This window comes from Anopheles stephensi, chromosome 2, assembly GCF_013141755.1.
Source record: "Anopheles stephensi strain Indian chromosome 2, UCI_ANSTEP_V1.0, whole genome shotgun sequence".
Lineage (NCBI taxonomy): Eukaryota > Metazoa > Arthropoda > Insecta > Diptera > Culicidae > Anopheles > Anopheles stephensi.
In genome coordinates this window covers 50,420,570-50,437,053 of record NC_050202.1, presented here as the reverse complement: position 1 = coordinate 50,437,053, position 16,484 = coordinate 50,420,570, and the positions used below count along the sequence as shown (strand labels likewise).

Genomic DNA, 16,484 nt, shown 5'->3' with positions numbered 1-16,484 from the left:
ACTTATAGTATGAATAAATTTTCAAATGCATATGAAATAGTGATGAGTGGGTAGATCTGAATCTTCCTGGATTCTCTAGCTGGAATCGTTTGGGTCGTATTCCTAGTTCCAACGAGTTCACATCGCCCCGTGAGTTCGATGAGTTCGGTCTAATCCTTGGGTCGTCCTCAAATCGCTACGGATCGATCCGAACTCGTTGTACCCACGGGTCGAGCCGATCCTACGGGTCGAACTCGCGTATGATTTGCTGCATCTACGGGTCAACCCGAACTCGTTGCACCCACGGGTCGAACTCGATTACTATAGGAACGAACTGATCCAACAGGTTACATAATGAGTGTGAAGTAAAAGAATTTGTAATACTTACCTATTTTAAAACATTGTCTCGATCTTTCTTTCCCTTTTTTAAAAATATATTCACCTTCTTTTGTTGCTTAGTTACCGTTAATGCTTTATTTAAAACTAGTGTGTTGTTGTGTCGTGCGTATGTTCGTGTTTCTGCTGCTGCTTACTATAATGCATCCTGTCTTTTTGTGTGTTTGTTTGTTTGTATTCGCTTACTTGCAAGTGTAAAGAATTATTGTCTCACAATCATAATTTCCTTGTTCAGGGGGTGTTACAGCAAATACAGCCGTCCCAATCGCAAACACCCGTCAAAAGCAACAAATGTCCGTTGCTGGTTTAGATTACGCTTTCATGTTCGTTTCGTTTTATCGTTTGTTAGTAACAATCGGTGTGTGTTGGTTTCGGTTTACCATGGTTTACGCGGCGGCGTTCGAAATTATGCTTCGAATTGGTCAACTGGTCGCTTTTCTTTGACTTTCCTCTGCTTAAGTTTGTTTGTGCAAAAATGTAAAAAAAAAACGTTTCAAAATCAAATTTGGATGAATTATTCGCCACGTTCGCCTTTTCTTTTATTGCGCCGCTCGATTGACATTCAGTTATAGAGAGATAAGGAGAAGAATTTATTTTAGTGCTTTTCTTTTCACTGTTCGTTTTAGCATCTTGCCAGCTTCGTTTTCGGTTGGTTTGGTTGATTAATTATTGTCTTAAGTTAGGAGTAGCTACAGTGATTTCCGCCTTTCCGCCTTTTCCTTCTGTCTCATCTAATTTGTCACATCAGCTTACTCGCTATTGTCATGTAATTGACACATGGCTGTTTTACACGAGAGACACATAAAGTAATCGAAAGTTTGTGCAAACGAGTTTGCGTTCTTATTTCTGCATCATTTCTAAATTTGTAGTTTAATTGGGTGCTGCTTCTCAATTTGTGCTGTTTCAACGTTCAAAGCTGTTTCATTTTTACAGTGGTAATGTTTGGTATGCATGGGCTAGCCACCAAGAAGTGTTTGGGTGATAAATGATACAACAACAAAAAGCTACTAAATTTGTTTTTTTCGAAAACTGTAGGGCGGTTTATAAAAGTTTTGCTTACACGCTACCACACATGAGTTTTGCAGTGGCGGGAGTAACGGTAGGCAGAGTTGGCGGACGCAAGGAGCCAAGAAGACATCTCATCTTCCAGAATACCATTGTTGGTTAAGAGATCTCATAGTTCAATCTTCTTCTTCTGTGGCACTACAACCCCGAGAGGTCTCGGCCTGCCATTTCTGGCTTTCTGTGACTTAATTTTACCCGTAGAAAAGTAGTCAGCCTTTCGTACGGGGAGGCGGTCTGGATGGGATTTGAACCCCGGCCCTGCCGTGTGAAGACCGTCGCCGCTGTCGCCTCGGCCACCGGACCGCCCCAATCAATCATAGCCAATCATAGTTCAATCTTGTCACCATTTTTTCGGAGGAGCCTCCTGGTCACAAGGACCTACGGGACTAGGAAACTTCGTAGCCGAATTGAACTTCTAAAGGTCCTTATCGTTCTAGCCCAATCTGTCGAACGAGCTCGTTGTCCAAGCAGCTTCTTCTACCAAGAGAACTCGTAATCGAATAGACCTCAGCTACCAACAATGCCAATAGTCTAAGAGACCTTATCGTTCGGACCTCGTGTACCAAGAGTCTTTGACTACCGAGAGACTTTGTAGTTTACCAAGAGCCCTTGTTATTGAAGCTTCATTTTATCCAACAGTGCTTTTTGCACGACACCTTGTCTACTAAGAGACATAGAAGTCAAATGGACCTCATCCACCAAAAAGTATCTCATGTACTAAGAGAGCTCGTTGTCCAAGGGTTTTCGACTACCAAGAGACTTTGTAGTTTACCAAGGTCCGAAGAGGCCTTATTGTTGAAGCTTCAGCTTATCCAAGACAGCTTTTTGCACAAAAGGACACCTTGTCTATCATGGGAACCAGAAGTCATCTACCAAAAATTATGGTACTCTAAAGGTTCTTATCAACCAAGCTTCAAGTAGAAAGAGAGCTCATTGCCCATAGGTCTTCGACTTCCAAATGATCGATCGATCGATCGAATGAGATCTTTTATACCAAGAGACCTCGTTGTTGGAAGGTGCCTTATCATTAGAGCTTTATCGTTGTCTAGAGGTCGCTCAAAGGGTCTCATCATTCAAGAGACCTCCAAGGTTTTTCCTAAGGGTCCTAGTAGAAAGAGCCTTACTTCCAAAGCCTCACGTACCAAAAGAGTACGTTGCGACTTATTCCCCAAGGGGCCTAGTAGAAAGAGTGTTATCACCAAATCCTCCATTACCAAAAGAGCTCATTCTCCAAGGGGCCTCATTCACTAAGAGACCTTATAGTCAAAGAAACTTCATTTTTCCACAGTGCTCAGTAGTCTACAGGACTCTTATCATCTAGGTCTCAGTTACCAAAAGAGCTCTTTCTGCAAGAGGCCGAATCTACCAAAAAACCTTACAGCCGATAAGACTTCGTTTTCCCAGGAGCTTCATCATACAAGCTTCATGTACTGAGTCTTATTTCTCAAGGAGCTTGGTAGAAAGAGGGAAACCTTCTGGTAAAAGCGACTTAATTTTTTTTTTCATAGTACTCAGTAGTCACAGGACTCTTATCGTCTAAGCCCAGTGTACCAAAAAAGCTCATTATCCAGGTGCCTCATCTACCAAGAGACTCCATCCTCTTCTATCAAAAGACCTCGTAGTCTACGAGACTACATTTTTCCACAGTGCTTAGTACTCTTAGACTCTTATCGTCTAAGCCACATCCACCAAAAAAGCTCATCCTCCAAGGGGCCTTCATCTACCAAGAGACCTTATACTCGTTGAGACTTCATTTTCCCATAGTAGTAGTCATTTTCCCATAGTAGGAGGCATAGTAGTCCCGGGAGCTTCATTTACTGATCATCCTCGTGATCGAAAGAGACCTTATCTAAGGCATCTCTTCTACAAAAGAGATCTCGAACAGTCGAATGACCCTTGTTTGGCACGAGGCTCAAAACGTCCCCAAAGTCATGCCGCCATTGACCCAACCCTCAGCCTACATCCTCCACTGTATTACCGAAGCGAATTGAAACAAAGAAGCAACAAAACAGCACACAGCTTCAACGTACAGCACGCTGACGAACGAAACGTAGCTACTCCATTCTATTCCATTCCATCTTCCCTTCTATCAACCTTTCGCACGTAAATCAAAGCTTTTCCCCCTGGTGCAAGAATGTTTGTAAAATTGTACATGTATCAACACTAGAATAATATTTAGCACATTAGCAAATTGTCCTATATGGTACTTGTATGGTTTTCCTTTTTTTGTTTTGTTTTTAATTTTACACCTTCTCAACATTACCACTTATCAATATATGTGTATAATAATTATTGTCCTTAGTGTGCGGTTTGTAGTTGTGATTAAATGATGCCACATTTAATGTATGTAACGGGGTGGTTTTGGCCACGCTTCTTAAAGACAAGAAGAGTAGAGAATAAAATTGCTCCACCAAAAATTTAACCACCCACCACCTCACACGCACACACCCTCCCAGTGGTTGGAAGGAGGGGGGCGTTTTGTTAAGTGATTTAATTTGAGAGAATTGCATTTCGCCAGCCTATTTTGAGTTTCGTTTTTTTTGCTAAATTTACAATTATTGGTAAAGTTTTTGTGTTTTTTTTTTTCGTTTGCGTTTGCTTCATTTAATGTTTGAGCTTATTATTGTCCTGCTAATTGGTAGAAATTAAATTTCCTTTACACAGTACATTATCAATCGTCAATGCTAGTAGTAGTAGTAGTAGTGGTAGTAGTAATAGTAGAAGTAGGGGGTTTTATTTGCATGGTATATTTCACCGGGTTTTGTTATCTATATCTGGATCAGCGCTGTTAAATGGGGCGAGCATTTTTGTTTCAATTTGTTTTTATATTGCCAAAATGGGTGTGTGTTTTAATTGGTGAAAGAATTTTTATTACATACACATGCTTTTAATGCAAACTGTGTTCGGATAACCTTACTAACCTTACGACTAAATGCTAGGTGACGCCTTTTTTTTACATCTACAGCGAATAGAGCGGTACAGCATAAAAACGGAATGGCATATAACAATGGGTGGGGGGGTTGGTTTGTTTGTATAAAAGTAATAACATAACCACACAGAAGCTTACCGACCTAACCAATCTACTTGTAGTTTCACATATTGTTCCAATTGATTTTTCATTATTGTCAAGTTTACTCTGTTCCACCGTGCCCGAGCCGGAACACGTTGCTCAGTGCAGTGGGGTATTTCTTAAACTCTATCTAGGATAAGTAATCGCCTGCCAGCGAAAAAACACCCCCCCCCCCTCCCCCCCTCACGAACCACAAGCATTGTCAGGTCTTGTCCCGCTCGATTACACTAACGTTGAATGTATGTTAAATGTTCATCAATAAACAGACGGTTTCTTGATTGAAATAGCATGCAGCAAATGGGGGGGGAGTTTTTGTTTTTGAATATAGTTTGTAAATTACCGACCCCACTTTTGTTTTGTTATTGTCAATCATCGTTTTTGATTTAGCTTTGCGCCTCGACCTAATGATCTATTCCACGGCTGCTAATGCAAATAGTTTTATTGTCTTTTGCACTGTAAATAGTGGCACCACCTTTCCTTACGCCTTTCAAGAGCTACAATTTATTGTCCTTCGTTTGCGCCTGCCATGCTTGCACGGGGCCCGACTGTAATAAATATGCTTTACAATTTGTTCTCACTTCTCACTTGAACTGTTTTTTTTGTTGCGTTTTGTGGTCTTTTTTTCAGTAATGATTCGATGTTTCTCTTTGTAATGTATCTTAAGTCCAATTAGTGTTGGATGTAAGTTTTTTGAATATAAATCAAATACTAATATTCAAAACTGCTATGTGTAAAACGGTCAAAAAGATTGCAACAATTAACAAACATAAAATGTAACAATCATGGGACGCACTCGCTCAGAAGCGCTCTAATGAAAAAGTCAGTTGGCTTTTAACTGTAAATAAGATACAAAAATTTAAAAACCATTGAAAAAAATGTAAAAGTATTAATATTTTTTTCCATATAGGAGGTAACCATTTTCTTATGCTTTTAAGACATGCTTTTTTTTAACCTTTCTTCGCCACTTTACTTGTCTTGTGCTTTGTCGGGTTTTTGATTTTGTAACTTATTTGTAACGACGGCGTGTGGTATAATTCTTTAACTAATGCTGCTTAGCAAAGCTTAGCTTCGCTTACACAGGGGTATTTTCCATCACATCATCCGCCATCTTTTTTTTCCCCCAAGATCCCACCCCCAAAGTCGAACGTCAATTTGATTAGCTAGCATCTCTATCCGTCTTCCGCTTATATCTATATCCACCGTACGCATTTCCAATGTCCAGGGTAAGCGGCCGCCTGGATACGTACGCCTGGTTCCTCGGACGTCCGCGGGCTGTGTCCTCACACCGTCTCTCCAGAGTCACACTAGTAAGATATGTTTTTCGGCGATATCGCATGGTTGTAGTGGGTTTGTTTAGCTATGCTTGAATTGCAAGCATTCGATAGGCTGCATCGGGATGTTGAACACGAACTGCCTCCCTTTTGCTTTCAAACCCGGCAATCGAACTCCAACTGACGCTCCAGAGACATCCAACGTTGGAGCCGGGGCTTAAAAGCAATATACCCCCAGGACAAACCCTTCCTAAGGGGGGATCATCCCGATGTCCTTTCTTGATCGAGTTTAAGTATCTTTATTGTTGCCTACCTAATGTTTGCCCCTTGCGTTACGAGGCAGATTTGAGTCGTCGCTGAAGATTGCTACTGAGGATCGGGCGGTCGTCATAGGGTGTACCACTGTGTGGCGGACTGTTTTTGCGATGCGTTTTTCGCGCGTCCGGAGGGGGCAGTGAAGGCAACACAATCCGGTGCCTCCGGTGCGGCGTACAGTTGGGTCAGAACGGTGTGCTTCGAGACCGAGCATCAATAATGTGTGGACGGATAAAGATGTTTTGCAACTTGTTTAGCTTTTGCATTGTTTGGCTTTAATTTCCTTCACTGCGTTCCATGCCGATGGACCCATCTGGTGGGATGCGGTCCCAAACCAAGTCGTGTGCAGAAAGAGAATCGGTAAACGAGAGTCGGTTCGGAACGAAAGGAAACCGGTCGCAAGTGGGTGAGCGTGTTGAATCCTCGCCCCAATCCTCAGCAGAACTTCAATGGCGGCTTCAAGAAAAATAACCAAAAAAAGGAAACAGTAACGCGATTGTAAATAGGTACGGGTAAACCAATACCGGTTCCCGAACCCATACCGATACGGGCAATAGCTCACTCTAGTCTAAGGTTTTTTTGTTTCTGTGCGTTGGTGCGTTGCCGTCAACGGCAGGTCCAATCGCCTGTATTGCGCAAATGGCGACAGTTCTACAGAGGACCGTCAGAGGTGCGTTCGGTGCGTGGAGTGTGCACTAAACTATCAAAAACCACGGGGCAGGACCTGCTGTAGCTGGGCGAACCACCAGGGGGCAAGCGTTAGCAGGAGCAGCGCGTACAGCAGGGTGGACCCGGTACCCTTAGACCCATACAAACCATGCGAACCGCTGATCTTACTAGTTTCACCCGGATTGACGACGTGTATTTTCCAGCCGAGATTGCGATGCGTGAAGCACTGGATGGAATGGGAAAGGATGAGCGTTTATTAAATCAAATTATTGGTGTTTGATTAACTGCGTGAGTGACTTCACAGATCACACTGAAATATTTTATACAGTGTCGGACAAAACAATGAGATCATCTAGTTTGGAAATTTTTATATTAGTAAAATTTCAAAATCCTTATATAAATAGACATCTTCATCATTCAAGAAATTAAATTTAAATTGCATTCTGCCATCAATTTTCCTATTCTGATAAGGAAAATTTGTTAGATAGTAACTGATGAATAAAAAAAGATTTTATTAAATACTATTTAAAATATTTAAAATCACTTCCACTACGTAGTTGATATGATGCTGAGGATTTATACGTATTTTGAATAGTTTTATCTAATAAGAATACCGAAAACAGTAATTTGCAAATGGGATAGTGAGGTGATTTTATTGTATTGACCGACACTGTATATTATTTCTATATGGTTATAAATGCAAAGATATAGTAACGTTATTACAATAATATATCAAATGGAGAAAATGTTACGAATGAACCTTAAGTAAGTTAGTAAAAACCATTGATAATAAAAAAATCTCTTATTTTAAATACTTTGGGCCAATGTTTGCTCATGTTTTCAAACTCTACGATGTGCGTAACTTGCATAACTGCGTACTGCATATAAACTTAAGCAGATTGACACACATGCATGAAGTGAATTATTGTTAATAGAAACCTATAGAAACCTATTAGAATTCAGTGTCGCAATTTATCGATTAAACAACATATTTCATACATATGGGCTCTCTTATCACAACTTCTTTAGCCCATGCAAGAGACTAGATCATTTTTATGTAGAAATAATTGTACAAAAATACAATCTACTTAAATTTGCTGATATTTTTCAACAAATATGAGATAAATGTATATTATAGATAAAACCATTTTAAAATACACGGAACACTGACTGAATCATTCAATGATCTTCAAAGAGCTCAAAGTCCCTATTTGATACGATTTTTGTGCACGAAGGGCTTTTGACTGTAGTCTGACTTCAAAGGACTGATCGCTTCGTTAATTAAAATTCAATATTCCTGATGATTTTCTGAGAGGATATCATTAGAGAAATGATTATTAAATAAACTTGTTTCTAGCGCCTTAAACTGACATGCCCATATTTTATCAAATAAATTTGCCAAGAAATTGTTACAAAACTCTTATCAGCTTTCAAATCATCTGAAAACAAAAATCGATTTAAATTTAATTTTCAAAAATTGTTCCTAAAGTTATGGTACGCACTGTACAATAAGCGATGATATTGCCGCAAATCCTTACCACGGTATCCACTTACCTGATAGTACACCAGATCCGGCGTTTCGTCGGTAACCGTCCAGTTAAGGTAGGCCGGCTGTCCGTTCGGATCGTCACAGGACAGATGGAGCGTTTTCTTATACTCCTCAAACGTGGCAATGTCCGCCGATCGGTCAATAGTTTTGTGCTTCCATTCGCAATACCGACCGGCTGCGGAATACAAACAACAAAATCATGTTGTACTTTACAACGCTCACTCGAAGCGGTTGATGATGTTGCTAACTTACCCGCAGTTGGATAGGCGTTTCCTTCCGAATCATATTCTACGCCCGCGTACACCGTTTCCCGGCGCTTCTGTGCATCGGTGAGCTGTCCATAGCCTCCCTCGCTCGAGCTGGTGATGTACAGTGGATGATATCTGTGTGGTTTAAGGATGGTGAAAAGTTAGCTCATTGCGTTTCGCAACCCAAGGATTGTGAATTGATACCGGGTTCTGGCCCGGTCTCGTTAGCCCTACTCAGAACGGAACGGGCAGTCCCGAGTTGCACGAGCATTGCGCAAAGTTAATCAGGATGCATTCATTTCACTACTTTCATTACAAACTTGAGAAGGCGAGCCAGAGTGCGTGTGGAACAGAGAAGGAGGCTTGTAGTTTATTAAACTTTTCCTTCATTTCATTTCTGTGTCGGTTGAGATTTTTTGTTTGCTGTTTACACTCGTAAACCATGCACAAAACAGCTTCAGTCCAGTGCGGGTGAAGATAAAAGATAAAACAAGTCGTTGGAATGAAACCAAAAAAAAACTGACTTTAAGTTATTCTCATATTCTACAGGATGAAGCGGCAGATTGGTATCGTTTGCCGTCTGTGGTTAATGCAGACTAGCTTTTATGTGGCTAATGTCCATTGGTGGGCTTTTAAAAAGGGAATATCCATATCCTTGCTGTAAGCAGGGCTGACGACGATGAAGTTTTGTCGTGCTGGAATTAGGTAAATCACAAAGTTGCCCTCATACATAGCAGACCCTCTGTATGCTCTCTAATTTGCTGGTGGATTCTAGACAAAAAAAAGTTGGATCTTCTCGACCTCCGACAACGGAAAAGTAAAGAAAACATAAAAATATTGTTCGAAGATTACTTTAATGTACGGACGGAGTTGAGTTAGAAAACTAGCGTTCCAACATAAAGTGAGATTTGCTGCATACGGCTTCAAAGGAATCCCCACATCACAAAGTATTATACTCCAAAGTCTCTGGTAGTAGTAATTATGATAAATTTTCTAGAGTAAAGATAGTGTGACAACAATGTGAGAAACTTAACTTTCTTCAACGCATGTAAAGCTCTCGGAAGTTTTTGGTCCTTTCTGTAGTTGTGGACTTCGTGCAGAGCTGGTTATGACAACCGCCAATATAGAAGAGTACAGTTCTAGAGCTTTTCGGAGCAATTCTAGCAAGACGTGGCCTTTCAATTCCTTGATCAAATTTGTAGGAACGTAAGCGGACGTACGAGTGCCTTGATAAGCTAGTGGTTAGAGATGCATCTAAAGTAGAAGCCAAAGGATACATCCTCCAGCAAGTTTACAACTGTGAGGAGATAGGGCTTTGTTGGCAAATAGTGTCGAATGGAACGCTACAAGAGGAGAAGATGTCAGGTCACAAACGTGTGAAGGATAAATAAACTCTAGCTCTTTGCGCTATTGAGCTATTGGCGACTAAAAAAATCAAGCTAATGTTAATGCACCGGTCGGAAAATATTGGTACCTTTAAGCAACAAGTGAATTTCAAGTTATGCCTGCCATTTCTGGCTAACTAGACTTCAAGATACCTCGTAGTCGGATAGGATAGTTAAGTCAGTCTTCAATACGGAGGAACAGTCTAGATGGGATTTGAACCATCTATTTTTCCTACCACCATTTTTCTAACAACCATTTTTCGATCTGCAAGTTAGATGAAATACGGAAGGATACGGAACGAATCCGAATGCAGAGGGAAGCATTCTACGGGATACTAAAACCAGTGGCGGATCAAAGTCTTTTGACGTCCAGAGCGGAATAGCAGTTGAGGCCCCTCTAATTGTCGTTTTTGAGTAAGACCAATAGGATTTCCCGAGGCCTTGAACGGTCCTTTATGCATAAAAAGTTGAACATTCTTGAGAAATGGATACCTTAAAACCTTTCGGGTATGGTCAAAAGGTAGAATATATTAGGAGACGAGCGAAGTCTAATCACCCAAAGTCTCTATAAACTAATCAACCTTTGAAAAAATGGTCGACAGATAAGACGACCGTGTTGACCGGAGATTTGGCAGCTTAATTCTAGTAATAGACACACGAATCTTAAAAATGGTACCCTTCCTTCAGACTTACTTGGCCGGTTGTGCCGTATCGTCACCACCCTCCACGACGAACGTGTAGGTCTGTCCCCGTTCGACGTAAATTTCCGGAATCAGCAAATCGTTCATGAACCAGGCAATGCCCCACGACGGATGTCCGGTAATGGGCGAGTAGCCACGCTTCCCTCCGGTCGGACCGATGCGGGCCGTGATTGTCTTCTCGCCTAGGATGGTAAGCGCGGCCCATGGTTGTGGTCCATCCTCATACCGGAAACTGTCGAGCGCATCGGTACAGGTGTGATCGTTCTTCGATGCAAAATCAATCTGCACATCGTCCACCGTCACCTCCGTACCCGTGTGCGAATGGGCGTTTGCTTCCTCGCGCGAGTTCAGTGGTCCGATCGCGGCAATTACCGATATTTGACGATCCAACGGATAGGCACGATCGTTGACGGCTTCGTTCGTTTGCAGTAGGCGACGGTATTTGATCCGGGTCACACCATGGCTGCGGTCACCAGACACTGTGAGGACATGAGCAGTAGCGTGGAGGTGTTAAGTTAGCGCAAAGGGTAGGAAGTCCACCCACAGATTACTCACATATTTCCACATCGTTTTTACCACCGATCCGCTCATCGGGACAGACGCCCAGCTTGCCATCGCACTGGGATAACGAGGACATGTAGTAATCCTCGGCCCGGAACCGTCGCTGGCGTCGATCGTAGAACGCCACCACAACGTCGGCCCCAATCATCTGCGGGTGTCCATGACTACCGGAAATACCGAACGCCATGTACTGCTCCTCGTCGATGCGGCCTACCAGCTCGATAACGATGTACTCGTCCATCACCTCCCACATGACGTTTAGCTTGCCGCGCAGCAGTTCCTTGCAGTTGACGTTTGCCGGCTTGCTTGTGGCTTGCGTTATTACCGTCGAGGTGGTTGTGGTCGTCTGAAAGTAATTAAGCGGAAATTGATCAACCGAGGTATAAGGACGTTAATGGGCTTGCGGTAAGTTTTGTGGAGGCTTAAGGTTGATACGTAAAACGGTGTAAAGAATTGTATTGAACAGTATTGACTATTTACCGGCTTATACCACCATGGCGGCTTGTAAGGTGAAGAGAAACATTTCGAGAAGCGTTTTAAATAGAGCAATGCATTTCCAAAGTACGTCACATCACACCCAGAACGCCACTTACCGCTATCTTTGTCTGTCCGAGTGCCGGCGGCACATCCAAATCCTTCGGGATGTACACGTGCCCAAAGTTGTGCCGATACTCGACGCACCAAACCGCCAGCCAATCGATGTCGTACACGGTCAGATTGCCCGGCAGCTGAATTTCGATGTCCTCGCCCTGATAGCCACGCAGCGGTTCCAGCGAACCGATCTCGTTCGGTACCTTGGTGCCCATGATGTTCGGTTCGGAACCGTTGCCGACCCAAAAGTACGCATCCGGACCGGCACCATCGTAGTGGAGGTTAGGAATGTAGAACGTTTTCGCGTCCAGGATGCTGATGTTGCTGGAACGCAGCCCGTGCGCCAGGCGCTTGAACTCGGGCAGAACCCTCGGCTTCGGTACGTCCAGTCCGGGTGGGATGAAGATTTCTCCAAAATCGACCTGTTGACGAGCGAGAAGGAAGAAGCTGGTGAATATGAGCTGCTAATGATGAGTTGGTAGAACTGACAAAAGTGACTGCTTCGAACGAAATGCCACTTGAGTCCGGTTTGCCTGCCATGTTAGTGGGGGGTTAGGCTTCGGCGAATGATGGTTCCCGGCATGTTGCTGACGTTTATTGGGGCTGTGGCCCTTTGTCTGCTTGGTAATTTTAATTGGATTGCCACTCGATTCTTGCTTGTAGTGAGGATTTTTAAATGCACGCAGTTTTCTTCTTTAAATTATTTAAAGCGCGGTAGTTGAGCTAAACAAAATGCTTATAGGGACTTGAGGAGCCGTCGGGAAAACAGTCTGGAATAATGACTAATGAGGCCAGAGTTTTTCATCTGAACGTTGACACCATTTCGATGAACGTTAGATATCAACTTCAAATCCTTATTCTCGGATGTGGACAACATTTTAATGATAAGCTTTGATATTTTGACTTTTGATGAACTCGACGAACGACTGACATAAGAGGAATATTAAGTGGCGATATTGGAATTGCAATGTAGCTCTGTATTTGGACCAGTTACAGCTTAGATTGAGACCGAGAAAATAATCCAAAAAAAAAGTTACATATTACTGGCCTGGATATCCGATTGTATCCCGACGCTTAGTACAGGGCAAGGCCGTGCCAGCGGACAAAAGCTACTCATCATGTGTTTGGGAAAGTGATTACACGGGAGTTGTCGTAGCAATCTTAGCAAAGGGCTCAAGAAAGCGAAAGCGAGACAGCGAGCTCGAGCGAACCTAGCAGGGAGTAGCGCTACTCAGAAGGATGGTTGCGATAGCAACCGGTCCAACTATGGTGGGCGAAGGCGACCATAATGATGAAGAGGTGTTCACCGATAACCGTGCGTTTCGGGCTGTGCTGTGCCCACGCACGCGCACTATCAAAGGACACACAGACGCCGTTCCCCGAATCTGCCGAACCTTGTGCCGCGCAAGGAGCGCGCAGGACGAAACGGTACGTTTAGCGAAATTATCAATCCCTTTTCCACGCGTGCGTTTGTGTGCGTGGGGTAAAGGCAGGTGAGGCCTATTGCGATTTTCCGGCCAAAAGCGGCACACAGTTCCTCTCGGTTGGTGATGAACGTGGCGCGTGTGCTCGGTGTGACTGTTTTTCCGTCTTCCGTCCGTCTGTTTGTTGGATGGAATCAATCGAGGGAATTACTACGCTCAATCCATTTTCCGTAACGATGGTAACGATGGAGCGATTAAAAACGACTGAAGCCAGGTGCCAGGATATACGGTCAGCGTACGGCTTCTTCAATGGGAATTGTAAAATTTGAACCAAATTCTCTAAAATAGATCAAAGGCAAGGCTGGGTGCGTGCTTGTGTGTGTATCGGGGCGTGGATAACAAGAAATTGATATTATTGTTCGGGTTTTGTGGAAAGTGTTGTTTTGTTTGCTAGAATTTGTAGATGTTTTAAATTCAACCAAAGTTAACCTAGACGTTCAATTCATTCGAACGGAAGAGAATATTTTGTTGAAATTAGTGACATTTTTTCTAAGCATTTTTATGATTATATTTTTGTTGTTTAAATTATCTAGAGTTAAAAAAATTTAAAATCTTTTGTGTTTTACGGGATTGAACTTTTAAACTGACCATGGGGGGCATTTTATTATTAAAAACAATAATTATTTTTTTATTATTATTTTTAAAATAATTTTTTTAAATAATTTTATTAAAAAATTTTTTTTTATCTATTTGTGTTCTAGATTTGCTAGGACCTGTTATGTTTTGTTGGAAATTTTGTAGGGCTCCCAACGACCTGTCAGTTGGAAAGCAAAGAACAGGAGAAACAAGAAACAAGAAAGATCGGAAAAAGGGAGATCGTGCCTACCCGCCGGGAATCAGCAGGATCAGTCAGGAACCGAAGTTGAAAGCAAAGTGTACTAATTTTTTGATCTCTGCTATTAAAGATTTCTAAAGAATTTAACTGCGTTTCAACAGGTTTAATTATTAATTTGAAGAATTTTAATTATGGCATGATAAAACAGAGAGAGAGAGAGAGAGAGAAGAGGAATTGCTTTGAGATTATTTTACCATCTCAACATAAGAAGTCGTATTAATTCATGTAGTATTGCTCAAAAGTATATGAATCATTACCATTCCATGTAAGCTTCTTTACCAAATTTTTAAAATTATTTATAAATATCTTCTGTAATGTCGAGGATTTTCTTAGTATGATTTTGTAATCTGGTCTACTTAACAGAAATAATTGTGTGGTTATTTTCTACAAAAAAGAGTCCTTTGTGCAAACATTAGCAAGTCGCAACTTTCTACAGAATATCTTTGAAATCATAGTTGTCTGTCGTCAGCGGGAAGTTGCATGTACTAGCCCTTCGGATGGACACGCAAACTCCATTACCCCATCCATAATTGGTCCTACCACGCCCCCTTTGTCCTGGCGACCAGCCTAAAAATACTTCCCACAAAACGCTGGATTGTCCAGTATCATTCTAATAACGTGATTCGGGAGCAAGTCTTATTTGGAGCTTAATATTGAGCACTTGCTATACAGTTCACACTTTTTTACGAATTGTTTTGGGTCTGAAAGATTAAAAAGTCTGAACGGCAAATTGGTTCTACATAATGATTTTTATATGTCTGAAAATAGAGCTGCATTGATTTTAGGAAAAGGTTTCATATCAAAGAAATATTTCAAGCTTCGTTGCATATATGTATACTCCAAGTTTTCTAAGCACTCGCTCCGTCTCTGTATACGATCTTTCAAGGGTATCTAATAGACTTTTGGCTGTTTTAGTCATATTTCGGATTTTTGTTAATTTCGAATAGATTCAAACTTCATCTTCAGGGACAGCTTAAGAGTTGTTGAATCATTCAAATCAGTGAGGAATGCTAAGACCTTACTATTAAGACACTCTGACTTTTTTATCAAAAACAGCGATGAAGTACTTCTTCTTCCTTCTTGTCTGATATTTCTGCCTTACAAGAGGTATTGATACCGCATAAGTTAGATAGTCAGTCCTCACTATGGAGGAACGGCCGAGATGGGAACTCCGGTCTTGCCGTGTTAAGTCCTGCACTTCTGTCGTATCCACCACAGGAAGTACTATGGACTCTGTTTAGTTAGGCATTCCGTATTGTACGAAGGAATCCACCATGCTAATATATAAACGGTAACAAGAAAGCAGCAGAATCGGTTAAAACTACTGAAGGTGTTCTTTATGAAAGATCCTTCATGTGTCACGATAACGCTCACTCGCTACAATAGTTCTGTTCAACTCGCTGACAGATTTTTTGGTATGCGGAGGATGTTAGGAGATATCTTCTTCCTGGCAAACTGTTTTATTCCCTTATGGAAGAGCGCTTATCTGTGTCAAGGCTCATGGCTTTTTGCTTCATTTATATATAGATGCTTTGGGTCTGTAAGACCTCATTCGCCTCTTTTAATCTGTCTCAAACGAAAGCTTGCAGTTGCAATTCAAGCTATCACAACATAAACCACCTTTTGCTGTGTTGTAAAGTATTATCATGCAATGGAAGCACTGTTACAGTACCACAGTAGATGCAATAAGAAGAGTCACAAGCTTTCCCAATTTTCCAGGTCTGCCATCCATAACATTATGTTAGAAGGAAGAGAATTTGACTTTAATCACTAGGTATCTAGCCTCGCTTTCTTAGGATATTCAAGTGGTAAGTATAGCAGAAGGCTCATCAGAATATCAAGGAAGCATGGATTAATCTACCACCGATATAGTCGAGAGACCGATTACATATACATGAACAAAACTGCAACATAATGCAGCCTTTAAACGCATCCAGTTAATTATTTCCAGGATAGGACAATCCTGATATCCAGACAGAAGATATCATCAACTAGTCAGGAGTCTTTTTGACAATAGAACATGCTCATAGTTTTTGTAATAAAGAAATAAATTGATGTACAAAATGATAAACCAGACTGAAACTGAGTTGAATAAAGTGCACCACTTACCGTAAACCTGCGGCACCACACCGAGAGCCATCGAATGTCACGAATCCGCTTACCCATCGGCAGCTTCAGGATAATGTCCGTGTTGTTATGCTGCTGCAGCACCGGTGGTTCTCTGAAAATCGGGTAAAAAAAAGGATAAAAGACAAAACGAGATGAGTTAAAGCTAAATTCGAGCCCCGTTTTTTCCACGAGCTTTTACATTTAGAAATGGAGTGTATTGCAAAAGGTTGAGCAATTTCATTGCGGGAAAAATGAG

The 16,484-nt window shown here is 41.8% G+C and overlaps 1 protein-coding gene across 3 annotated transcripts in view; it reads right to left on the bottom strand.

Annotated features, from left to right (window-relative positions):
* Positions 1-879: 879 nt before the first annotated feature.
* Positions 880-16,484, bottom strand: part of LOC118502547 (protein Skeletor, isoforms B/C) — a 48,059-nt gene continuing 32,454 nt past the window's right edge. For 2 of the 3 annotated variants that reach the window (XM_036034823.1, XM_036034824.1), the window contains 8 exons: positions 16,229-16,340; positions 11,803-12,222; positions 11,690-11,710; positions 11,204-11,555; positions 10,641-11,127; positions 8,567-8,697; positions 8,320-8,489; positions 880-6,991 (listed from right to left, as the gene is read on the bottom strand). In XM_036034823.1, coding sequence (XP_035890716.1) covers positions 6,800-6,991; positions 8,320-8,489; positions 8,567-8,697; positions 10,641-11,127; positions 11,204-11,555; positions 11,690-11,710; positions 11,803-12,222; positions 16,229-16,340 — 1,885 coding nt within the window. In that variant the 3' untranslated portion in view covers positions 880-6,799. The remainder of the gene's footprint in view (positions 6,992-8,319; positions 8,490-8,566; positions 8,698-10,640; positions 11,128-11,203; positions 11,556-11,689; positions 11,711-11,802; positions 12,223-16,228; positions 16,341-16,484) is intronic. The other variant, XM_036034826.1, reaches the window with a different exon arrangement.